Below are 25877 nucleotides of genomic sequence, written 5' to 3' on the forward strand. Positions count from 1 at the left end.
AATTAAATTTTTTGTAGTCATGGGAAATAAAAAGCTGTTCTTGTGGCCTCGGTTCTGTCAGCAGGACGTCCCTGGCTCTGAGGCAGCGGTACCCATTGCCTCTCAGTGATCTCCCTCATTGAGATGTATCAGTGTCATCTCGATAATGAGGACTGCTGCTCTGAAAATTCCTTACCAGGTTCTGTTGCACAAAGCTGTATCTCTCTCAGAAAGCCTTTGGAAGTGTAATCAACTTGTAATTAAGGTAAAGCTTGTCTGGCTTTTCTGGTGGAAGGTCACCTGATGGTGTCTGTACTCTGCTTTGATACTGCTGAAGGGTGCTGCAAGAGCCAATGTGGTGTTAGAAATCTGAACTGTGGAAGAATAGTGTGAGTGAGGTGTAACAATTTTTAGAGCTACTGTCTTGGGGGGGAAAAAAAGTCACAATTCAATCCTGGTCTCTTAACCCATTTTCCCCTCCAGCCTCCTCCCCATGAGTTTTGAGGTGATGTGCTCTCATCCATGCCTTCTGTGTGCTTCGAACCAGTGCATTTTGGTTTCACCATTGCTTTCTCAATCAAGAAAATCTTACATAAGGCAGTCCCTCCTTCTCTGCTCTCATACCCCTCGCTGACACCTGTGGCAGTGCTGGGGCAATGGAACTGCTGCATTCAGTTTTCTTTTTTCAATATATTACGGTTCATTACTACAGTTTCCTTTTGCAAAGGCAAACTGCAGCCGGGAGTGTGGGAGACTCACCCTGGCCTCACTCTTGCGGCAGACGCAGCCCTGAGCTGTGTTCAGGTGGGAATGGCCCCGGGGGGGGGGGGGGGGCGCGCTGTGCCGCAGGGAGCACGTGCTTCGCTTCGTGTTCCGTACTTTGGAAGAGAAAAAAAACCCAAATCCCAACGGAACAAGAGGATTTTGCTTCACAAGGAAAACGTTGCATTAAAGCGTTCTCGGGCTTTCCTGGTGGTCACGCGGCGGCGCGCGGGAGTGACGTCAGAGCGCGGCGGCGCGCGAAGGTCACGGGCTGGGCTCGGCAAGATGGCGGGGGCCGGCGGCTGCCGGGTGAGTCGTGCCCTCCCCGAGGGCCGAGCCGCGGGGGGCGCGGCGGGAGGCCGGCCCCGGGGGCGGGGATGCCGTGAGGGGAGCGCCGTGGCGGGGCCGGGCCGGTACGGAGAGCGCCCAGTGCTCTGGGCCGGAATGGCGGGTGCTGCTGGGGGAGGTGGCCCTGTGCTGGGTTTCCCCCCTCATCCCCCGCCCGGCCGTACCGGGGCCACTGAGGTGTCGGAGCCACTGAGGCGCCGGAGGTGCTGGGGTACCAGAGCCACTGAGGTACTAGAGGTGCTGAGCTAATGGGGCCGCTGAGATACCGGAGGTGATGGGCTGCTGGAGGTACTGGAGCCGCTGAGCTAGAGCCACTGAGGTACCGAGGTGCCGGGGCACCACGGAGGGACCTCCCCGGCTCGGGCCCTGCCCTGAGAGCTGTCAGGGCCATAGTGAGGGTGCCCAGGGGCAGGTGGAACCAGGTACTGGCTCCTCTCCCTGCTTCAGTGTCCCTGCTTGCACTGCCACCGAGCTCAGCAAGGGGACAGCCCAGGCCAGGTTGGCCCAGATGGGTCTTGGAGCTCCCAGAGTCTTCACAGAGCTGTCAGTGATGCTGAGCTGCTCCGCTGAGGGCCTCTTGCGAGGTTTAAATTTAAGCATGAGTTTTTCCCGTGTTGAGCAGGTGAATGGATGTGTGAACTGAATGCAAAGAATCTGGCTTTAAAAGCCACTTTGTGGAATGACATGCTTTGAAGATGGTTGATCTTTTGTGCCCAAAGTTAAACATGGGATTAAGCATTTCTGCTTGGTAGCGTGGAAGAAATGTGCCTTTCAGTCAAGAACTGCAGTCAGTTCAATCTAGCAGGCAATCTGCCCCAAGTTTTAATGCTGTTCTTAGAGTTAATATAGACTTTTTAGGTCCGCATGTAATGCATAGCTTATTCTTACTTGCTACAAAGCCTGGCCTCAGTGATGACTTGGGCAGTAAAGTTCAAGGAGACTGTGGAGGGTGTTTCCTTCCTTGATATAAACTTGACACTTTAAAGTTCAGCAATCCAACTTAGGTATAACTACCAGGGCAATAAATCAGAGGGAGCTCAATTTAAAAAATGTGACTTAATAGATGTGTAGAAACCAGTGAGTTATTGTAACGCCTGTCTTTGGGCCAGCAGGATATGTGGGGCAATCACTCCAAGTCAAGTCTGGATTTAGCTTGTGTTTGGCAGTGCCGCCACTGAAGCCACAGGACCGGATGGTGCAGCTCTGTACAAAAGCTTTTCAACATCCAGGAGCCTGATAAAGAGGTGGACTTGTTAGCTTGGATGCAGAATTAAATATTCTCAGTTTATAAATAATTTTCCAAAGTCTTTCAATGGCAAAGCGTGTTTGATTTGTCCACGTGTGGGGGGTTTTGTATTTTTTAGGGTGAGCAGTTTGAGAGATGGTCTTGCAGAGAAAGAGCTTGGGTTGCATGGTTGGGTAATACAAGGCCCATCAAGAACAGGAGGTTAGTTTGAGGTGAAAGGTGCAGCTCTTGCCTGACTGGAGGCCAAGGATAAGCTGAAGAGATTTTCCAGACTGCGAAGAAGGAGCTAGGTCAGTGCTGAAAGATGATTTTAAGGGAATAAAGGCAAGAAACTATGAGCTCTGCATACTCTGCTTTCAGTATAGGATGGTGGACTGAAAGATTAGCCACGCGATGCAAGAATTTGCAGCTTGTGACCTCAGCAAGGGGCAGCAGAATTTCTCAGTGATCGTTCTGTGATCTAGTGTATCTTTTTTGTTCTGTGACTTGAGGCAGAAGGTGTTTGTCTCTGACTTCAGGCAGAACAAATATATACAGAGGGGCCCTGGGTTTCCTCCACAGTTGGGAGAAAGTTATGTTTGGAGCCAGTTTTCCCAGAAAAAAAGATATGCTTCTCATCACTAACAGATGTTTCAGCTCAAGGGTGGGTTTACTTGTGCATCACCATTTCCATAAAATCGGGGTTCTGTGAAACACGTACGTTTTCTCAAGTGATTGTGAAAAGTGCATTGCCCCGTTTTGGACTCCGGCTTTGGTTTTATCAAAATCAGCTTGTAAGAGGAGGTAGTGCTGCTTGAACACATAACAGTTTTTATGGATGACTCTTAGCAAACAAGGCTCCATTGTTGCTTGGCAGCACTTAGGATGTGTTCCCAGAAGACCAGTGAGTTTTGTCTATTCACAGTATTCTTTCTGTTCTTCCTTGGCTCTTTAGGGCCATCTTATTGTTTGATTTATGTGATTGTGACATCTTGTATCGTGCACTGACCTAAGCTTATGTTTTCATTGCAGAAATGTCTCATCAGTGGCATATGGCTTATATCCAGAAGATACCCAGTTCCTGCAGTCCACAGGGGTGCGGTGTATAGAATGAGCCGGCCTGTTTTAGAGATCCATCAGGTTGGTTAACGGCTGAATTTTTTTTATTTCAGGCCAAAAGTGGTTTCCCATTAGAGTGCTGATCTGCGAGATGTGGGTTTGTTTCTGAGAAGCACCAGTTCTAGGCTGAAAGTTTCTACTTTTTAAGATACGTCTGATGAACTCAAGGGATTTTGTAGTAGCTGAGTCCAAGTGACAGAGTTCAGGAGTGGTGCTCTGGGAGCTTCATCCAGCAAATTGTTTAAGCCTGAACTAACCTCTGGAGTTAAACTTTCTCTGGAGAAGCCTCTTTTTTTAATGGCTATATAGATGTGCTTCACAGGGCATTAGAAATGTGTTGGACATCTGGCTCTTCTGCGGGTAAGCCACTTCTTTTCCAAGGTAGCGGTATGTTTCCACAACATTTAATATGTTAGAAGTGACCCAGTGCTTGGCTTAAGTAAATCTACCTGCTGGTTTTGATACTTGTTTAACTTAATGTCTCCTTGGATTCTACAACATGTAATGATTTTCTTTAGTCTAGATGCTATTCTTCTGGAGGAAGAAAGGGTTTTATATCAGGTTTCATGGAGAACGTCAAACAGGAATTAGCAAAAAACAAGGAGATGAAAGAAAGTATTAAAAAATTCCGAGATGAAGCTAAAAAGCTAGAAGAATCTGATGCGCTTCGAGAAGCAAGGAGGAAATATGTAAGTCTTCCTCATGAATTCCTTCGATGTTTTCGTTGCCCGGTCACTGAGCTATTACTGTTCTGAATGTAAATTTTAATCTTTCTGCAAATGAGCTGTTTAGTTTAGCATGCCTGTTTTTATGAGAAGTTCTGCTTGGCTGGAAATACTGATGGGTAAATGGGTGCCTTAGAGCGGTGTTTTGGGTTTTGTTTTTTTTTTTAGTGGAAAATCTTTCCAGCTGACCCTTCACTGAATTTCCCAAATAACAAGCAGATAAAATAATGAGACATTAAATTTAATGTTGGCAGTATTTAAATACTTCTTTTGCATTCTTTGAAGAAGCAGCATTACTTGGAAAAATGAAATGCTGACGCTGGTTACTCAAGAAGCGTGCTCCCTAAGATGTAGCTCTCTTTGCCCTCAGTTACAGTGTAAAGGAGCGTGCTATGTGCTAAACTGTTTTTGAGTATTTTCTGTCCTAATAGTTACGTGCAGCGTGCTTTTTTTTTTTCCCCCCCCACAGAAAACCATTGAATCTGAAACAGTGAAGACCTCAGAAGTGATTAAAAAGAAACTTGAAGAAATAACTGGTACAGTTAAAGAGGTAAAACGCAGCTATGGAGGAACCTTTGCCTAAGGCAGTTCTGCTCTAAGGTTGTGTGTTTTGTGTGCATTTGAATTATCACTCTTTCTTTTTTCTTGGTGAAAGGTGGTTACTATTCCAAAGATGACCACTAATCTGAGTCTTTAAGGCCAGAGTCATTAACAAAACGGCAGCAAATAGTGTATGATAGATTTCTTATTTAGTTAGTGTATTGTTTGGTGATTCCTCTCAGGTTTGGAGACCGGAGATGGTCCTTGTGGTTGTCTGGCAGTAAAAAAAAAAGCCTCAGGGTGGTTATTCCACCGGAGGGCAGTTAGAGCAGTGCTGGAAGATCACCCTGGAAAGTTGTTTAGGAGATGTGATGCTCTTCACGCTGACACCTTTTGCTACAGATACCTTTTGCTACTAATGTGATAGGGCTTCTGGCTTCTTACTGCATGTTGAAAAAGACTTGTGACATCAGAGGCTCCAGGTGGTGTAAGTAGAAGTGCTGGTGGTATAGTTGAAGTGCTCTCCTCTAAGTCAGCATGCTGGAAGTGATCCCATGGCTGTGTGTCTTGAGAACAACAAAATGCCCGGAGGAGCAGGCATCATTTGTACCTAACAGATATGAATGTCTTCCATTCTAGGCTCAGACTTTAAAGATCACTGTGTCCCTGTAGATCTGCTTTTAAGCAACTGAATTCAAGTTATTTTTTAAGCTGGGACTAAGCACTGCAGCTTGTGTTCATTTACTTCGTTTCTTGTCCAGGTTCATCCAGGCAGCAGATGTATTTGAGTGTTTAGTATGCTTTGACTTTTATCTCTGGAGTAAATTTCTGAGGAGTCTTCCTGGTCATTTAAAATATGGAATAAACCAGGTGCATATGGCACCTGTAGAAGCTGATCTCCAGTGTGACAGTATCTGAATTCAGCTGGTAGAAAACTGGGCTCTTTGGGCAGTCCTCAGTGGTATGCAAGACCTTTTATTCCTTATTCCCTCTTTTCTGCCTCCTCCTCAGCATGGGCACCATTGTGGGTCCACATCCATTCAGCACTTCCCCCCATTGCTTCCAGAGGAGAGAGGGGATGACTCCCAGGACAGGGCCTGCTGCTCTAGTAACCCAGTGATTCCTGCATGCTCAGGCTGCACCAACTGCTATGAGTCTCCAGGGCTGCCAGGAGGAGGAGGAGAGAGCAGATCCAGGAGAGGATGCTGCCGGTCTTACTCCCTCCATTGTGGCAGAGGTGCCTGCTAGTCAGCTGGCTCTAAGATCTGCTGCTGGGTTTATTGTTCGCCTTCCTTCCGCTGTAGACCTGTCAGTATCCGGGAGGTGGCACTGAGCTAGGAGAATTGGAGGAGGGCTGCTGTTGCAGTCTGCCACCCTGACAGTTACTGCCAGGCATCCGAGTCTTGTTTTTCCCTCCTACTGATGACAGTAATTAAATCAGCAGTGACTGAAAACTCATTGCTCTTTCTCTTAAAGGGAGTACAAGATTTTCTGCAGTAAGTTACAGCTGAGACATATTTGAGGAGGCTATTCCTTATCTGTCAGTTGAAGTGCATGAACTTCATGTTCATAGCTAGGCTGCTTCAGAGCAGAGTGAACTTAGCCATTCTCAGCAGTGATTTAAGACCAAAGCTGGTGTGGTTGTTCCCAGCTCTGCCTGGAAAACTTGCAATCAGGTGCAGGATCCCCACTCAGAAACAGCCAGCCAAACACTAGGCTTAAACTCTCTGCAGTGTGAAGCTGGTGTGGACCCGGTCCCCGCGCTCTACTGTGCTCCTTCACTTATTCCATCTAAATGTGCCTTGGTGTAGCAGCTTAACTGTGTGTACAGTTAGGAGCTGGCCATAATGCTCTTTGCTGATGTGGACATAACCATTACCTTTTCAGTACTGTTGAGGGTGCTGTAAGCATCTTTATTAGCCAACTCCCATTGAAAAACAGGGAAAACCGTTTGGTTCTGTTATCCTGTCAGTTCGCTTCCTCTGAGGCCGTGACTTGTGACCCATCCAGCATTGGTTGCCTGCTGCCAGTGGGATTTCAGAGATCCTTGAGGATCTGATGTGTGCTGGTGCAGAATGGAAGGGCGACCAGCTGCTGGCAGAGTCCTTTTAACCTCTTGCATATGAGATCCTGGCTCTGTAAACACAGGCAAAGTGACATCTATGAAGATGTTGGACTGAGAAGAGTGTCCCCTAATTTTGCAGGAAGAGTTGCGTAGCAGAGAGCTATCTCTGCCTTCTCTTAAGAAGCAAGAAGTACCTGGTTGTTACAAAAGAAAGGGCTAGGGTATTTTAACTCTGACATCATTGGTACTTCTTTGATGTCACAAAAAATACATATTTTTTTTAAGTCTATTGGTAGCAGCTATTACAAATGCGTACGGTCCCATGAGCAGCCAAATTTGTTGTTCTGCACAGAGGTGCTGGATGATGCTGCAGTGCCAAACCGCGGTGTCCCGGTAAGTCTCCCCTGTGACATGTAACGGTGTGTTCACCTTAGGCTTGGTTAGTCTGGTCATGTGTGCATTAGGTGGTCTTTAGCATTCACAAAGTGGAGTTATTCAAAATAAGTTTTCACCTGCGTCACCTGAAATGACCTTTTCTTTCCTGTTTTGTTTTGCTGCAGAGTTTGGATGAAGTAAGTAAGAGTGATGTTGGCCGAAAGATAAAGGAAGGTGTGGAAGAAGCAGCAAAAACAGCAAAGCAGTCTGCAGAGTCAGTGACAAAAGGAGGTGAGAAACTAGGCAAGACAGCAGCCTTCAAAGTTATTTCTCAGGTATGTAAGTCCTGTGCCTCTGTAGGACCCAGCAGTGTGGCCACAGCTCTTTAACATGGAAATTATGTGCGAGTTTGTGCTGAGTATAAAATTAAAACTGTTACAGCAAGACCTTGTGAGCCACTGGAGTAAGCTGATAAATTCAGGAGATGTATTTGCAGGTCTAGCATTCACTCAACAACCCTAGAAAAGTGTAAGTCCCAAGTAGCTGAGATTCTGCTAAACGTGTTACTGGAAAAATTGGTTGCTCTGCTTGCAGAGTAGGGTGGTAAATGTCTTTGGTAGACGGGTACCGGTGGTACTCTTGGGAACTACCGACTGACAAACTGGCATGCTTAAAGCTCTCCTTTTCTAGAAAAATATAGAAGCGCTCATATGTTTTGATGTCACCCGATCAACTGGCAATTAGCCTAAAAAGAAGCATTCCCCTTGGCTGGTTTCTCATGCCTCCTCTGAAGTATTGGCTTTAGCCCTTATATGAGGAGGTGCCAGTTTTACTACACAGTAAAGTGTAAAAAAAACCCTGTATCTTGTAAATTGTGGGAAAAAAAGCAAAGTAAAAGGAGTATCGGTTGCATCAGTTATGTCAGTTCTCCTCTCTCTGTGTTTCTAATAAGGTGTCATCTGCTAAAGGTCACTTCTAGCCATAGCTGTGGATTGCATTGTACACTTTTTTTTTTTCTTTTTCTGTAATGAAACCTGTTATCTTACCCTGACAGCCTCCTAATCTAAGAGCTGTTTGTTCCTTCTATGAAGCAGACTGCTAGGCCAGACCTTATAAGCAGGCAATGATTTTATAGGACTTAAAATAAATTTTTTGAGGCTTAAAGATTTGTTTTCCCTGTAAATGGATAAACCTTTTGATTCATTGTCAGATTTAAGTTAACTGAGTCACAGAGCTTTTACAGGCCACGAGCAGCTCTTGTAGCTTTGCTATACTTTCTAGTGTGTATGTAGAATTGAGAATATTCAGTCTACTGCTTCAGAAAACCAAATACCTTATCTTAGAAATTGTAGTAATAGTCTCATTTTGAGATCCCCCTTGCTTCAGTATTCAGGAGATATTTGTATAATCTAGAGCTAGATAATATCCGTGGGGGCTTGTGTCTTGTTCTGTTCTTTGCCAGGTCCCTCAGATGATCTTTATAGTCAGGAGGAACAGACTGAGCTTTGGAGCTTTTCATTTCCTTATCCTTGATGTTTAAAGTCACTTAAATTCCAATTTCTGCTTCCTGTCAGATCTCTGGCATCTATTCTGCCTAGGCCCTGAGCACTGCTGTAACTTCCTTCAGGAAGGAGTTGCGTTGACTTTCAGGAGGGGAGGACGGCTTGTGTTGGCAAAGCTGTGCTGGACGCTTTGTGTGTTCTTCAGAAAATTCTTGTATAAAATAAAAGTTGAAAAATGACAGCCCCCATAAAGCCACATGGTGCTTTGGGCTACATTAACATGCCCTCAATAAAAACACAGATGGGGAAAAAGTCGTATATAGAGTATATATAAAACCCCGTTCTGCCTGCATGTGTCTAACTGTAATAGGTCAGTGTACTTACTGTGCAACAGGTCTTTTGTGGGTGCAGTCACTAGAGAAAGCACTGCTCAGAAGTTCAGTAATAAAAGCAGAGCAGCCAAGGTGAAGGAGAAACACTAAAAATGCCTAAAGTCCAAATCCCTATTGAAGTGTACGACAAAATTCCCAACGGCAGTTGCAGTAGGGTGCAGCTTCCTCTTGGCAAAATGTGAACTAAGGATGTAGCTGTTCGCTGTTGAGGTGTTACCAGTCCAGATTTACCGATCCTTTTCCTTGATGTAGCCTTACCCAAGAGGGAGAATATCTCCCACCTCTCCTTTAGTATAAGCTGAACTACTGTGATTTCCCCCCCACCCCCATCTCATCTCTGGCAAAAAGTTTGCTTCGAAGCTATTTTCTCAGCTAGGTGGTGTGTGGAATTCTATAAAAAGTGAGGCTGGTTTTTCTTTTGGGGGAAAGCAATACTCCCATTTGTTTAAGCTTGGGCCTAGAGCCTGGATTTTATTGACCTTTCAGGTGGCTTTGCAGTTAGTTGTTGGTGTCCTGAAGTCTTTCTTTTCCCCTACTTTTGGATACTAGGGGTCATTCTTCCTTTTACCTGGGGCTTCTCGTTCTATCAGCAGCTGCTGTCTGCTGTCGAGGGCTTTTAAGTCTGCCTTCTCTGACTTGATTTATTCCAATTGAAACTCTATAGAGGTTACCCCTTATCAACCGTCAGGTTTGACTGTGTCCATAGCTTCTAGTATATTGTTTTATTCGTCAGGTTGATTCACTACAACCATCCATTTGCTGTCCTAGACTGTTAACTTCTTAAGCAGGAGGCCTTGGTGCTGCTGTGTTTGTCAGTAGACACCAGCAAAGAAACACTTGCTGAGTAAGAGAGAGGAGAATAACCCATGGTCTCTTATCTTCCCCCCCCTTTTTTTTTTGTTGTCTTCAGCAGAAGCAATTTTCAGTTTCTGGGAAAGGGTGGGGGGAATGGTAAATCGATCTAATAGAGTTATTTTCCTTTCAGGGAGTAGAAACTGTTAAGAAGGAAATAGATGAAAGTGTTTTAGGGCAGACTGGTCCTTACAAACGTCCGGAGCGACTACGAAAAAGAACAGAATTCTCAGGCGAGAGGATTAAAGAGGAGCGAATATTTGAAGCTAATGAGTACGTATTGGATGTAATTTAGCGTGAATATTTCTGTATATAATTTGATAAAAACTTTAAAACTTAACTACAGGCCAGGGATGGTTAAAATCCAAGTGCTGAAGTGAGGCTGTGGGGTGAGGCATGACCTAGCAGACCAGGTAGGTCTGAGAGCAAATTTCCAGTGTAAGTTGATGATACTGAATCTTCTGATAGTGAAATTGGGCACTTAAAATTATAAAGTGGGCACAGAATGTTCTGACATGAACTTTTGACTTGCACATGTGTGGTGTTTTCTCGGTTCTAACACCTTGCTATTGAATTACATTTGGCAGGACTGGGTCTGAGCTCCTTTGCTTTCTCTACCGCCTTGCTCCACTAAGTTGTGTGTCTCTTATGTGGTGTGTCAGCCTCAGTGATACCGCGTGCTGCAGTGATATTTGTCAGGATGTCCTCCTTTTTATCCTCACTCGGGTATAAGTTCCTTGTTCACAAGTACCCATCCATGTCTTCTGCACTTTCTAGGGAGGCCATGGGTGTGGTGCTGCATAAGGACTCAAAATGGTATCAGCAGTGGAAAGATTTCAAGGACAACAATGTGGTCTTCAATAGTAAGTGTTCCAAAGACAAAGGAGTAGCACATTATTTCCCCTGTTCTGATTCTTGCTGTGTTGGATCTGATGCCACCCGTGTGACTAGTCTCAACATAATGCAAATCTCAGCCATTTTTTTTTTGTTGTAGCTGTTGCTGTGAGGTGGTGTGAATGGGAGGTAGGCACAGTTGACAACACTGCAGCTTTTCCAAGCTGCTCCATCTGTGTCGGACCCCTCCCCCAGTCAGGCATTGGTTTTGATCAGTCCCTGCTCCCTGTAGGTACCAAAACCTGCTTTTGCCGTTGCTTAAAGAGAACTGAACTCTCTTCTTTTTTTTTTCTATTTGTTTTTTAGCCAGATCTACTCTGGCACTGGGAGGAGGCCAGGGCACGCATGCATGTGTGTCACCAGGGAGAGGGCAGGCAGATCTCTTCTTCCTGACCTTGAGCTTATAAGGATGAAAAATGTTGTCTTCAGTGAGCTGCTTTGTGTTGTTGTCATCTCCTTAGAGCTCTGGAATGTGTGGGACTTTGCCTTCTTTCTGTTTTTATTGCAAAACCTAAAAATACTGAATATCTGTACTGCAATGGACAATAACTTTTGATAGTTATCTAGACACTTAATGTTTCTGAAAGGCATAAAGAAGCCTGAGACCAGAATCCTTCAACAAATCAAAATAATCACTGCCAGTGTACTGCAGGGTAAATGACTTAAGGAGCAAAAACATCGTGTAAAAGTGCAGCATATAATTAACTTTGGATTGTGCATCTTCCCAACTTCATTTAAAGCAGAGTTCCTTGTGAGGTACCCAGGAATGGGTCTTTGCATCCCATTTGTTAGCCTGTCCAAGGAGAGATGGTCAGAGCCCCCAAAACGCCCCACATGTTGCATCCTCCGCTCCTGTGCCATCTGCACGAGCTCTGTGCATTCTCTAGGTTTTATGCGTATTTCCAAGATGGTGGTTTTGCAATTCAGGCAATGCTGCAGGTGTGGCTGCACTGGGCTTTACAGTGTGTGCTCTCCCTTAATGTGCCACCTGTACCAAGAACACTGTTTTCTCTGGAAGGAGCGTAAGCTTCGGGGCAGGATTCCAGCTGTTAAATGATGTGGTGGGAAGATGCTTCCCTGCAGGGCCCATTATCCTGCAGCTAACTTCTGTGGTCCTGGTCCATCTGATCATGTCCAGAGACAGATAATGGGTTGGTTGAGCCCTCTGTTAAAACAATGCCTGCTTGCTTAAATGGCTTGCTTTTCTTTTTTTTTTGCTTCACCCCCTGCCCTTCTTTCTGCCTTTGAGATTTTGGTTTGCAGGAGTTCTCTTTCCCCATCAATGACTTATGTAGTTTTGTGACATGCTTGGCTTGCTTTCTTATCAAGGTTGAGAAGTACACAGAGCTGCTTAAAAACTGCATCCTTACTGATGTCTTGCTATTTTATTGAAAATTGGCATGGTTTAAGGTCTGGTCTTGATTTCTCCCTCCCCAGTTAAGCTTTCTGGTGTGGGTTTCACATCCTGCTACCCCTGTAGCAGGGTGCATCAAGGGGTGTAAGCAGACTGTTACTGGTGTAAGCACGCCTAGTGTATTTTCTGTCTGAAAATCTGCATAGAAGGTCCAGAGTTTCTAGCAAGTGAAGCCAGAGAAACCATTGTTCTCCTAGTGACTGCTAATGATGTTAAGAACATGGCAGGAAGATGAGGAGAAAAGTAACTGTTGAAATTGAACCTTGTTAATCAAGAAAGAGATTTAGAAGAGAACTAGCAGATTTGACCTGCGACCCATTGCATGTTGTTTCCTAATTTAGCAGTATAGTGGAAGAACACTGCTGCTCACATCTCCTCTTCTTTCAGGGTTCTTTGAAATGAAAATGAAGTATGATGAAAGTGATAACACATTCATTCGAGCTTCCAGAGCTGTCACAGACAAAGTCACTGATTTAATAGGTAACGTTTCATCATTGCTGTGAAAGCGCATCTCTAGCCTTTTAGCTTTGTTCCTGGTGACTCTTAGTGCGTTGTCCTCCATGTGTTACTAACCTTTGAGACAGACTCTGGAACTTTACAGTATTTTGCATGGATCATTGTCCAGTATCATGCAGGGTAGCAAGCTGCTGCTGGCTCAGAAGTGCAGTGTGATAACAAGTACTTGTATGAGATAAATGTCAAGCACAGCCTAAAGTCTGCAGTTGTTCCCAGGTGACTCTTTCCTTCCCTCTGGTATATAACTAAAGGTCTTTCTCTTGTTTTCTGACGACAGTTGTTGTGCCACCGGTCTCATGGAATTCTTTTATTAGGTGGATTGTTCTCGAAGACAGAAATGTCTGAGGTTTTGACAGAGATACTCAAAGTGGATCCATCCTTTGACAAAGATCAGTTTTTAAAGCAATGCGAGCGTGATATAATCCCAAATGTCTTGGAGGTAAGGTGGGGTAGAATATGATACATTTGTTTTATTTTTTTCTTTTACTATGACATGGAAGAATTTTCTTGTCATTCTCTGATGCTAAAATTAAAAGCTGGGACAGTATTTGCTTCTCAAGCATCCAGCTTTGCACAGAACATGAGATAACCTTGGGAAAAGGAAGTTGGATCCCACATAACAATTTAGTTTAAAACCATATTTCATAACTTTAGTAGACTAGCAAATTTGTTTTCTGGCCTCAAAAACAGCTAACCGTCTTCTCCCATGAGAAATGATGTAGGCATCAGAAGGATCAAACTGAAGTAGGTGAATGAACAGTCCTGGGCAAATGGTGATATCAAATATTGATAAGGGAAAGAATGTGCTACGTACTACTGGATTCTAAGTGATCTGTAACTGCTTGGGAAGAAGACCATGTCATGACAAACGGTTCAGTGAAAATATTTCTGGCACTAGTCAAGGAAGTATGTGGAACTTAACATTTTTAAAGATTAAAGAATAAAACCACTCAGGGGACAGCACTGATGAAGGATGTGACCTCAAGTATAAATGGATATGGTTCCTCTCACTGTAATGGTATGTCAGAAAAGACAGAGTGGAAGTAGGGGATTTGAAGTACAGAAGAAATTGTTTTGAGAGATTTGTATGAGATTGGAAATACTGAGGCTTGAGGAGATAAAACAAATGCTGAGAGGGAGCAAAGTGCCATTTTGTCATCCTACAAATCAGTGCGGTGAGTGATCGTATCTCAAATTGATACCTGCTAATGCGCATGTAGAAATATTTATGACACTCCTAGTCATGAGGTAGCATTATAGGATGAATAAAAGATAATGTGGTGCTTACGGATGCAAACGTCCAAACTGATGCGGAGTTAGGTTTTGTCACTGCTGTCTTTGTAGTGGCTGACTTGTGACTGGAACTGTAATGTCAACAGTGAAATAAGACAGACCTGTCATGGTGAATCTGCCTTTACTAATGGTGCCGTGTCACCACAGCAAGCTGTGAAAAATGGGCACTTGACTCTTTGAGAATAAATTTTTCAAAGGAGAGTGTTTTTTCAAACTGTAGGCAGCCAGCTTGCAGATGCCATCAAGTATGAAGAGTTACAGGCATTATATTGAAAAATACCCTACCACATACAACTAACTTCATTTTGAAATCTGCTAAGATCCCAGCATCGGTCTTGTTATGAATTTCAGGTGTTTATTACACAGTGTTTTAGAGAGAAACTTTTTCATGAGTTGCAGTGTGATTCTTCTGTTCATTCTGTGCCATGAATTTTTCACAGACTTGAAAACTGTAGATTTACTTCTGGTTTGTGCTCCTGCTTATGTTAGATGCCACCTCCCAGGATTTCTGTGTAGTGTGCATTCCGCTGACTTTTTGGACAGGAAGCTTTAAGACAGCATTTATCTTAATTATTGAAAGGTTTATGTACGTTTGACTCAGTACGAGTCTGTTTACAGAAGTTCATATTGCTGTTCCTCTCTGGAGCTCCTGTCCTCCTTCAGCATTTCACAAGATGTAGGATTTAAAATAATTTGCTGCTCGAAGTGCAGATAATTTCAACTCTCTGATATAGGAGGTGTTTTTAAATGTTCATATTTTATTTAATTTTCTCTTTTAGGCTATGATGTCTGGAGAGCTTGATATCCTCAAAGATTGGTGCTATGAAGCTGTAAGTAGAGCTACTAAAAAAGTCTGAAAAGCTTATGATTCTCTTTTGCAAGTTGGTGTATTGTGCTTTTTTTGCTTGCAAGCTGTCTAGCTGTTGTCTCTATGATGTTGCTTACCTGCTTTGCCCGGCTGTTTCCACATCTAACATGTTCCTACTATAAAAGCCTAACGCAGTCAAGTGTACATGCTGGACTTCCAGAATAGTCTGGGTACGAGAAGAGAGCTGTTTGGAGACAGATAGTGAATTGAGTGCTAAACTCTAACTAGCTCCAGTTCTGCACTGCCCTTGGTTTGGATGAGCTTTAGTAGAGCCTGTGTCCCAGATATGGGGTGAGAAGGTGCAGAGTCATTTGAGCTGACCCAAAAGGGTGGTGCTTTTCTGCTTAGAGTCAAGTTGTCCCTGGAGCTACTGTACAAACACAACTCCACTGCAACATCCTGACAAATATTCCTGGCAGGCTGAAATTATTCTGAAATAGCAGCATAGATAATCTGCAGCCTGGATAATCTCACTGCAGAAAACTGAATTTTGTTTTGTTGCACAAAACCTGGTTTTATTTTTGTACTGGGATAGATTTTCAGTATGGGATCCACTTCTTGAAACAGTGAATATGAATTGGTTGCAACTTAGTGATTGTGTTATTGTCCATGTAACCATGAAAGCAGATCCTTTCCTGACAGCATAGATGGACACTTGTTCGGGTCTTCACTCTGCTCCAAAACAATTGTGTTGTAGGCAGTGCAGAGCCATAGTTCTTCTGTTTCTAATGAATTTAATGGCTTGAAGTGAATGCTTTCCTTACTGATCGCCACCACCAGAGGGCTGGAAATGCACACGCTGGAAGAAGCAATTTTTTGTATTTAATTTTTTGTGATTAGCATCTTTGTAACAATATTGCAGTATGTAAGGGAAAGATATTTAAAGCAGTTTGAATGTGAAGAAAGTTCTTTATTGGTTCAAGGAACCTTTGAAATGACACCTTAAAATTCCTCTCAAATCTCTAGAGGGAAGTAGCAGATTCAGTTTATAAGACAAAAAGCAAAGCCTTCTAAGCTAGTTGTAGTTATGAATTAAGCTCATAAGTCAAGAAGCATCTGTAAAATAAGCCAAAGGTGGAAATGGGAGTCCCGTTAATGAGAATCCAGGAGATAAAGGCTCTTGAACAGAATCATGCCACAAATGTGAAGTTTGTGGTACTGGTCACTGAAGTGTTGGAGTACAAACCAGTAAGGCAAAAACTTACTTAAGTGGCAGGTATACCAACTGAGCTTCAGGTTGCTGCCAGCCACTGACTTAGGTATAGTTTGTGGCTCACAGAGCTGTGCCTGCCTGCTGCCCTCAGAATCCCTGGTCTGTAACTCCAGCCTTACTCTAGTGACTTTGCCAGTACGCTTCTGTAGGATATTTGCATTTAAATGCTTGTGATGAAGGTTAGAAGATCCGTGGTGCGGAAGGTAGGTAGGGACTGCCTCCTGTTTGTTTATACCTGCCAAGAATATGGTGATAATGCTGGAAGCAAGTAGAAATTCACTATCCCCAACAACAGTTCTCAATGCATAAATAATAAAGCATATGTGCATGTATCTAAAAGAAGTCAGGAAATGCTGGTCTGCCTCCAGGGTCTGGCTGGGTTTTAGGAAAATAGCTTGGTTCTCAGACTGTTTCTCCTTGTCTGCATCAAATCAGAATTGCAAGTGCCTTGGCTATCAGGTGCACTCGGTGTACGTACTCCGTTGTGAATAATGGATCTGTTCTGTCCAGTGGCGGTGGGATTTTTAGTGAGAATTTGGTTGTGTGAAGCCCAGAGCGTTTGATGTCACTGTTTGATACTTTGCAAGGCATATGTGTTCAACACATTTGCAAAAAACTGACTTTTATTCTTATCTTTTTTGATGGTTCTCTCTAAGCAGAAAATGCCATCTTTTTTCTTTTTTGTGACAGAACAAATTCAAACATGTAACATAAGTTTGTTGCTTCATTTAGACTTACAGTCAGCTCGCTCATCCAATCCAGCAAGCCAAAGCCATGGGTCTCCAGTTCCACTCCAGGATTCTTGACATTAACAACATTGATGTGAGTGTCCTTTTTTGTATTTTACCTTGGGGGATGAATTAGAAACTCAAGACCTGAGGAGGGCTTTTCTTCTTTGCTCTGACTGCTGTTTTTTTTTGCCTTGTGCTACTCTGGTATTTGCCATCTCACCTAACAGATCACCGCTGCTGGAAGGGAGAGCTTGTGGGGCTGGTTTGCTACTGTGTGATCAAGCTTAAGTTACAGCATTGTGGTTTGTCTCCTCTCTGTCAGGGCACCTTGGTCTTAATCACCAGCGTATAGATTAAGAAAGGCTAATAATAAAGGGAAATAGCACTGACCCAGTGCTTTCCTGAAGGGCTTTCTTGGTGCTTACTCTGGATGATAATGCGCAGTACTTCTGTGACTCAAGGTTGTGCTTGCAGGAATGGCTATTAGAGAGATTTAACTGCTGATTTAACTGCTGTTCCGGATGGCTCCTGATCAGTAGGGAGGTGATGGCTGTGCGTGGAGCCGCTGCCTCCTTAGGAGCAGTGTTGGTAGCTGGGGACTGTGGCCAAATGTCTGCACAGTCATAATGCTCTCCACGTTCCCCTTTATGGAGGAGCCAGAGGTGTTATTGTGGCACTTAACAGGAAGTCTACAGTAGTGCTTTCATTTAATTAAGTCTTTAGTGTCATCTGTCACTGGCGCCCCAGTTTTCTTTTGGATCTTTCTTTCCTTCAGTGGCAAAGTTAGCTCAAAGAAATTACCACTTTTAGTCAGACTTTTCATATCCCATAATCAGCTCTGTCTCAAAGGAAATCTGCAAGGGGAGGAGGGGAACAGGGCAGCTGTGCACAAGTGCTTTAAAACATGTGTGGAAATAGTCTGAGGTCAGATCAGCTGTTTGCCTTTGTCATCAAAGGTTCTAACTCAAAGGCAGCAACATTCACTACAGGCTTCTGTTGGAACCAAGTATTATGGTATACTTGTCCAATATACTGCAGCTGTGCAGTATTATCCTCAATAAAATTATACGCTGGATCCATTCAGTTACTGTAGAGCCAACTGCAGGGTCGTTCCTGCAGGAACAGAGAACACAGAGCTACTTACCAGGCGCCTAAACCTAGAGGTAATCTGGGCTGAGGTAAGGAAGCTTTCAGGTAGAGATGGAAATGGAGCATGGTGATACAAGGGTGTGTTCAGAAAGTGAGAGCTGTTCCAGATGTTGGGTGTATTGGCTGGCCAGATGTTTCTTACTTGTGGTTACACCCGTGCAAGACAAGAAGTCAGGAAGAATTCAGCAGCCATTGTGGAAAACTGAGAGAACAAAGTCGAATGCAGTTGGTGGTTTGCTGAAAGGAGGACTACTGGTGGCGACGTTTCCCTCTCTGCAGCCCCGTGCAGGAGCCTGTCTTCTTGTGCCCACATCGTTACAAAACTGGAGTGGGTGCAGGAGAGCTCCAGAAACATCTGAGCAAATGCCCTGCAGCAGGAGACTTAGTTTGACCTGTGCGGCCCTACAAAAGAACAGTGGGAACTGACTTGATTAATGTCCACGTATCTTCACAGGGAGCAAGAATATCATCTGCAGGGCATCTCCTAACAGAAAGGCTAATGTCTGGTCCTCTTCCTAGGACTCTCTTGCCTTTTGGTCTTGATAGGTTTCTTATTTTCTCTCATTTGTCAGGGTTCAGAGGAAGCCATTCCTGCCTCTTCAGTAACTCTGAATATTAACTGCAAGCATGTGCCAAATGAGCAGGAAAATTTCTGTGGTATCTGCAATTCTCTTGATTATCTTCAGCAATAAATAATGTGGTCTAACAAAATTAAAGCTATGGAAGTAATAAACACGATGGCTTTTTTCTAAGCATCTTATTTAAATCAAAGGTTTTTCTGTATTGTTAACGTCTGGGATACTTGATTTCATTGTATGCTAAATAACCTTCTTCCTCTGTAGGCGTTAATTAGTGTAGAGCTGTGCACGGATTCTGAGTGGTGGCTGGAAAGACATTTTGTTATTAACTTGTTTTAGATTCCTGTATTTTCGTATGAAGTTTCTCAAGAAAATTGCATCTTCTTAGCTGGAAAATGACTGATATGGAACATAAATGAGTGCCGTCCTGTTATGCTGTCTGTATTGCAAGAAAAGGGGATAAAGGGTGTTGTGTGTTTAAATTTTTAAATGTGTTTCCCTAGAGGAGATTTATGGGAGTATGTTGAGTGATCTCATACAGAAAAAACAGTTCAGTGAGGTTGGGGGGGAAAAAACCCAGAACAAAGCATTTAGAAGATTTAAGGGAATTCACATGCCGCAAAGTTTGCGGCTTTAAAATTAAAACCAAGTCTTTCAAACATAAGCATCTGAACTCATGTTCCAGGTACTTGCTTAAGCACTCTCTACTTCACTAGGCAACTGCTGCCTTTAAATTTAACTGAATTTTGGATCTTTGATATTTCTTAGGACTGTTTATTTGGCTGCCTAAATGTAGTTTTAAGTATGTGACTTATGAAACGGGGTTTCTGAACTTAGTGTGGGAGGAGTGATATAAATACTGCCTTGATCATAGAGTTTTTTTGGGATCATAGTACTAAAAAATAAAGCAATACCAGTTTGGAAGTCCCATAAGGGATACAGCCCTATGTCAGTGATACCGTCTTCCTCCTCCTGAAAACCACAGGCAAAATTATGTTGTCAAATTAGCCGTGCCAAGTGGTGTCATATAGAATGTCTGTCATGGAAATTGGTCTGACAGAGAGCTGTGAGGTCTGGTTTTCGATACTTGGGTGGAAGGCATTACGCATTGCTGAAGGAGTCAGGCCAGTTCCAGAAGTTCAGTGAGGACTGGGATGGTGTGAGTTACTGCAGAATGAGGTAATGGTTCCCTCAGGTTAAGCGAAGGAGTACTGCAGACTACTGTGCTGAGCTTTCCTCAGGGGAGAATTAAAAAAAAAAAAAGCCTTTGTGAATTATAGTTACAGTCTTGTAACTGTGTCTTGTGATACATTCTTTATTATGTGATAAAATGCAATGTTTTTGAAACAGTATCTTTCATATACAAAAGAGTATAATCATGCTACCTTAGGTTTGAGGTAGAATAATTAGCTTTTTGGGTAACATAGCCAGTAACTCCAGTTACTCAAGAGCAAGTTATTATTCTGTTGCATACCACATTCCCACCATAGAGACAGAAAGAGGGTTGTATTTTTTAAGAGAACAGTTCTGGGAAACAAAACTTAATTTTCCTTTTCTCTTTGCATTTCAATAAGTTCTTTAAATATTTAACGGAGTGACCTTAGAATAGAGAAAAAAATCCTGTCAAACAAAAGGTTCTCACCATGAAGTCTTTCTGTTACTTAGTTCTTTTTATCTCATTCAGTACAACTTCATGTTGAAGATTCATTTAAAAGCAAGAGAAGAAACTTCAGTTGATGTACTTCCTTCAGAAAATGTCATTTTTTTTAAGATCAGAGTTTCTTTTATTTTTGGTTTCTAATTTGGCAATAATGGAACAGAGCTTGTTCATGTTTCCCAGATTTTTAGACTTGGAGAAACTGTGAAAACGTTCAGAGCAATTTTAGGAAAGGTTTTGGGGAAAATGCTGTGTAATAAAGACTACAGCATCAGTATTGACAGAGCAGGTATAACCTGATTAAAATAACTAGACTGAGCTCAGGGAGAAGATGGGATCATTAGCCGTGTCAAACCATAGCAGTTGTGTTAAATACTTGATGCTTTTACGTTATTCTGCAGAAATTGTCTGTTTTCTAATGGAATTTTCTTTATTGCAGCTGGCAATGGGGAAGATGATGGAGCAGGGACCAGTATTAATCATCACTTTTCAGGCTCAGGTCGTGATGGTAGTTAAGAACCAGAAAGGGGAGGTGGTGGAAGGTGATCCGGTAAGTGATGCTCACCAGCTGTATATGGTTTCCCTGGACCCGCTGCTAGCCAGCTCACTTGTGGATTCTTCTAGGTGCGTCTCAAGCAGCGGGTATCCACACGTACCACATTCACTGGTACGCATAATATTGCATCTTGTGGGTGAGGTCTTAAACAGCCCACACTGAGCCGAACCATTCCTGTCAGACTCTGAGCTCTACGACCCGTTAACCGAGAATTATCATATATGAGGAGAGTCTGCAAACATCTAGAATGGACAGAGAAAGGGATATTTTAAATTCACAGTGAGGAGAGGAGCTGGAGCTATGACCACTGGCAGTGCTTTCACTTCCAGTCATTGCTGTGTGCAGCCAGCATGCTCCCTGCCTGCAGCTTTCCCCTCTGAGTTCTGCTCCTTTGGCACCCTCTGAACAGAATTGAACTGTCCTGCTGTCTTTTAAAGCTCCATCACACAGCTTCCACCCGATCCTGTTCTTTTTTTCTCCCTTTTCCTTTCCTAAAGGGCACTGTAAGAGCAGAGCGCAAAGATGTTTGGTAAACAGGGCGGGAGCTGGAGTTAAGTCATTTGCAGGAAATGGGGAAAGTCACTGTAAACAACTGGAAGCAGAAGTTCATGTTTTTGGCTGCTGCCTCCCTACTCTAGTACGAAATATCTTATAGCACTGCAAGCCTTTACTTAGTGAAACTCTCCCATATCCAGTTGTGTTGAACGCTGTATGTGGTACAGAATTCTTATGAGAACCCCTGGCACAGGGCAGTTTGTGCAGCAAACCTCTGGCATCTCTCTGGATTGTACTTTGCTGTGGTTTAGCTTTTAACACTGCGAGCCCAGCCTGCATGTTCTTTTATGAGTGATGCTAGGCTGAGCCTGTCAGACGACACCGCAGAAGATGCTTGTTACCAGGGTTAATGACACAGCACGCTTGAGGAGCCCATGTGTTTTCTGGAATACCTTTGTTCTCAAGTGACTCGCTATCCAGACAGCTCTGGCTTGTATTGTGTCTGTACAATATTTAAGCAGCTTTATATATAATGGGGGACATCGTGAGATGCCTGGAGCTGGCAGTTTCTAGCAGACTTCCATTAAAATTAATACATGCATTTAAGAAATATTGGCTTTTTGCAACTGTTCTCTTCAGTCCAGGCTATAAGTTTACAAAAAAAGGGACTAATTTTAATGATGGGGCCCATATGGACTGATATACAACCTGTCACATCGACTGCAGGGGAGGAACAGCTGATGTAGTGATTTCTTGCATTAAATTACTTCATTCCTAGAAGATAGATATTGATGTGATAATTATTGTACAGGATATCAAAGTCTGTCTGCTGTCTGATTTCTCTGGAGCAGCAATAAATCAAGGAGATGCATTAAAATTCTCCATTGGAAACAAAATTTCAGCTTTAATCAAATGTCAGATGCAGGCCTACTGGTTACTATGATTTGGTGTTAACTGCTGAGCTGCTCCTGCGGAGTATCGAACAAATGACATTCTAGGGAAAAGGAGCCTCAAATTGTAAAGTCTCTAAATAGAAATCGTATGCTTGTAAATGCTGCGGTATTTTACCTTGTTGCAATTGTTCAAGTTCTCACCGCTGTGCTGCGAGCTTACCCCCGGTGAGATGTGGGGAGACCGGGCCGCCTCGGCTGGACCAGGCGTTGTGGTGGTTAACGTAGGGGATCCCCATGGAGCACCACAAAATCGATCTGGGAAAATGAGGCCTTAGACAGCCCATCGAGCAATGCTGCGAAGTCAAGGGCAGCTTTTTAAAATGAGGTTCTGAAGGACTGTGAGACAGGATGCTGTTTGTCATAGCTGACTGTGGGATTAAAGGACAAATTTTTGCCTTGCATGCATGGCCGTGATAGAAATCTGTCTTTGGGAGTCCACACAGGTTTGCTGTCCCACTTCTGTGAATATATGCAGCCGCATGCGCTGTATGTTGAGGATTGAGATGTACCCTATTAATAAAAGCACTGGATCAGAAAACCAGAAAACTCCCCGCTTTGGAAACACGTAATTTTTATGTTTCACCACGTCTCATTTCCAGGAAGGAAGCTGTGCTACTTGTTCAGCACTGCTTGCTGTGAGATCACCAGCAACTCTAAGCTTCTCTGCTATTCATCCCTTCAGAAATCCTGTGTTCAAGAACACAGACTTCTCCAGATGTAGCAGAGCTTGGATGCTGAAGTGTATGATTGAATTGCCTTTCATGCACAGTCTTAGGAAATGGACTTTGAAAATCACGAATAGCTAAAATCATACAAATTAAGGTTCTGCTGGCAATGTTAAATCAGTTATGTTACCCACTTCATCTTGAGCTTATACTTCGTGTTTTATAGTCAGGAAAGATCTCTTAGCATTGCCGTGGCTCATACATCAGTGTACAGCCTGTCTTGGGCAGGCAAAAGTTTTATTGTTTTTCTTCTCTTGTTCCCTCCGCTCTTCTCACATATCCCAAACATCTCTATGACTCAAGTTCTCAATCACTTTTAATGCTTCTGAGCAGAGTCGAAGCAAATTCATCTTCTGAAGCACTGAGCAAGAAAAAAAATGACTTTATGATATGTGATGTTTCTAAAGCATTAGTTTTCTAACGACTGGTCTGGTACAGAAAGTCCCCCCCTCACATTTATGTACCTAACTTATAACCTATAAAGATTCACAGATTTGATCAAAAATGTAGTAGTGAAGTGCACATCTGGGAGCTGAGCACTCAGTGATACTTCCTTATCTGAGGGAAATGCTTTCCATGGTTAATGGTTAAATGATAAAATCAAACTAACCTTTGATTTGCGGAACAGATCTGTGACACCGTGCCGGATCTGGGCTCCTGGCAGGCCGGTCTCTGATGGGGCAGTGTCACCTCTCTCCCTGGGGAGGCAGAGCTTTGTCACAGGTAGCTGAAGTGACTCTTCAGGGAGTTGTTTTCATAAGACCGTGAGTGATGGCCTCGGGATGTGCCGAGATACAGCTTTCATCCTTGTACACTTATTGTAAAAAAAAACACTGGCATTCTCATTACATCCTGTTCCATCAAGGATTAAAAAGCTTCTAGTTCTGTTGCAGTCTGTAACCCTGAATGGTGAAAGCGCTGTCTGCACAGCAAAGATTTGATTGCAGAGTTAGTGTGTGTCTGTGGCGAATGCTGCGGCTGGACTGGGTATGATCTGATTTTCATTGATAAATGTTGGGTTTTTTAGTCTCTGTCTCTCCTCAGACCTGGTGATGATAATTTCTGGTTAATTTGAGCTGCTCAAATTAAAGCATAAGAGCTAGTGATGTAGCTGTGGGGAGGGGATGCAGCTCACAGGCTGATGTGGGAGAGGCAGGAAAGAGCCTAAACTTGATTGAAGGTTACAGAGAGCAGTACAGCCTGGCGGCTGAACCAATTTGAAACCAGAAATTTATATTTAAAAACAAGGTCAAATATCATCAAACTTGGCAGTGGTGCCAGTAAATGTGTGTGAGCCAGAGATATTTGGAAACCCTAGTTATGTTTTTGGAAATAAAAAGTTTTTCTGTTCCTGACTGTGTTAAGTTTCCAACCACAGTCTAGTAGAAGTTGCTGGAGCTGTCCTGATTCGGGACCTTTGGGCTTAGAAGTAGAGAGCAAAATCACAAGAACAGTCTCTGGAGGAAGTGTGGAACTTGTCCCCATCAGCTCTGAGCTAGGAGGTCTGTGATGATCACACACACTCTAACAACAGGATTTTCCTTCCAGGACAAGGTTCTGCGGATGCTGCACGTGTGGGCGCTCTGCAGAGACCAGGACGAGCTCAACCCCTACGCTGCGTGGAGGTTATTGGACATTTCCTCGTCGAGCACTGAGCAGGTTCTCTGAGAAGAATTGCATCCAAGGGCTTCCCGTGCCTCTCTTGAAGCAGTGCCATCTCTGAACTTGCATCACTCTGCTGTACGATGGACTGTGGGGGAAAGAGGCTAGGCTGGTTCCTTTCCAGAAGAACAGGCTGTTCGGTGTGCCCTCGCTGTACCATCCCCTATAATGAACTGGACGAGTCTGATGTATCTGCCTTATGCTTTGCTGTGTAGTATTGCACTGTAAGGATGTATGGTAGATTTCAACGTGAATGGTCTAAGACACTAGCAGCTGCTGTTGGCTCCTTTTTTAATTGTGGCTGAAGGAGGCTGGTTTGGGTCCTGTATGTTTCCCAGTGCTTCCAGTGATGGACAGAGGTGGGTATCAGAGACTGAGATGTGACAGGTCTTGTTCCCATCTACTCTCATCCTCTGGTGGCCTCAGAGTGTCCCTGAAAAGATCTTAGAGGTGCTTTTAAGGCGTGTTGGTCTTAGCTAACATACATCTCATGTACAAAGTTGCACCAATAAGCCTTCTGTTGCTGCAGTGTCTTGCACTTTACCAAACCAAATACAGTCAGGACTTTGCACATGACTCTTTGTTGGCATGGAGTGGAGTCAGGATGGAGGAGTTGGCATCATTGGGCAGGTTCTCGAGGCCGGTTGCAGGGGTGGAGTTTGCTGCCAGTGATAATATTTGTATATCCACAGCTTTGCAGGGGAAACATGATTGTTTCTGGTGTTCTGTTCATTTTGTCAGCTGGTACCACTAAAGAGCGTACAACTGCATTTCTCTGTTGGGTTAATCTGATGGTGCAGAGGAGACAGGCTGTAACTGGCCACAAGGAAGCAGGCAGAGTGCTAGAACGGTGGTCGGCGTAGGGATGGACAGAATAGCAACAAATGAGTAAATAAAACGCAATAACAGGTAGAGCATCACCTCTTGTAGCTCAGATATTTATTATGCGAGATGAGAAAAGGGGGTGGGTGCTGGAGGGGGATGGTACGCTTAGCCTGAGGGTTCCAGGTAGCCGTTGGAAGATGTCAGAGGGTGAGCTGCTGGCATTTTTACATGGACTCTAGGTTTTGGGCTTCTGCCTGGAGGCTCGGTTTGGGAGCTGTGATGCGGGTCAATTCGTCAGCTGCCTCCCCTTAATGGAAAGTGAGGTTGGGGGGAAAAAAATTGATCGTGGAATAGGAAATCAAAGGACTGATCTGCTGCTGTGTTCTGCCTGTGCATTAAACAGGGTGATGCAGGACAGCACTTCCTTGACATTATGATTAAAGAGAATAATTGCCAGTTCTTCC

At 43.7% G+C, this 25877-nt stretch overlaps 1 protein-coding gene across 1 annotated transcript; it reads left to right on the forward strand.

Annotated features, from left to right (window-relative positions):
• The first annotated feature begins 955 nt into the window (after positions 1-955).
• On the forward strand, positions 956-25358 carry TIMM44 (translocase of inner mitochondrial membrane 44). Its single transcript, XM_064469279.1, has 13 exons — positions 956-1050; positions 3347-3454; positions 3952-4122; positions 4628-4708; positions 7324-7473; positions 10018-10157; positions 10662-10747; positions 12580-12672; positions 13023-13147; positions 14781-14831; positions 16815-16904; positions 20637-20747; positions 24475-25358. The coding sequence occupies exons 1-13, from the start codon at positions 1027-1029 to the stop codon at positions 24592-24594; spliced, it is 1350 nt and encodes a 449-aa protein (XP_064325349.1). The 5' UTR covers positions 956-1026; the 3' UTR covers positions 24595-25358.
• Positions 25359-25877: the final 519 nt, after the last annotated feature.

This window comes from Phalacrocorax carbo, chromosome 19 (genome assembly GCF_963921805.1).
Source record: "Phalacrocorax carbo chromosome 19, bPhaCar2.1, whole genome shotgun sequence".
Lineage (NCBI taxonomy): Eukaryota > Metazoa > Chordata > Aves > Suliformes > Phalacrocoracidae > Phalacrocorax > Phalacrocorax carbo.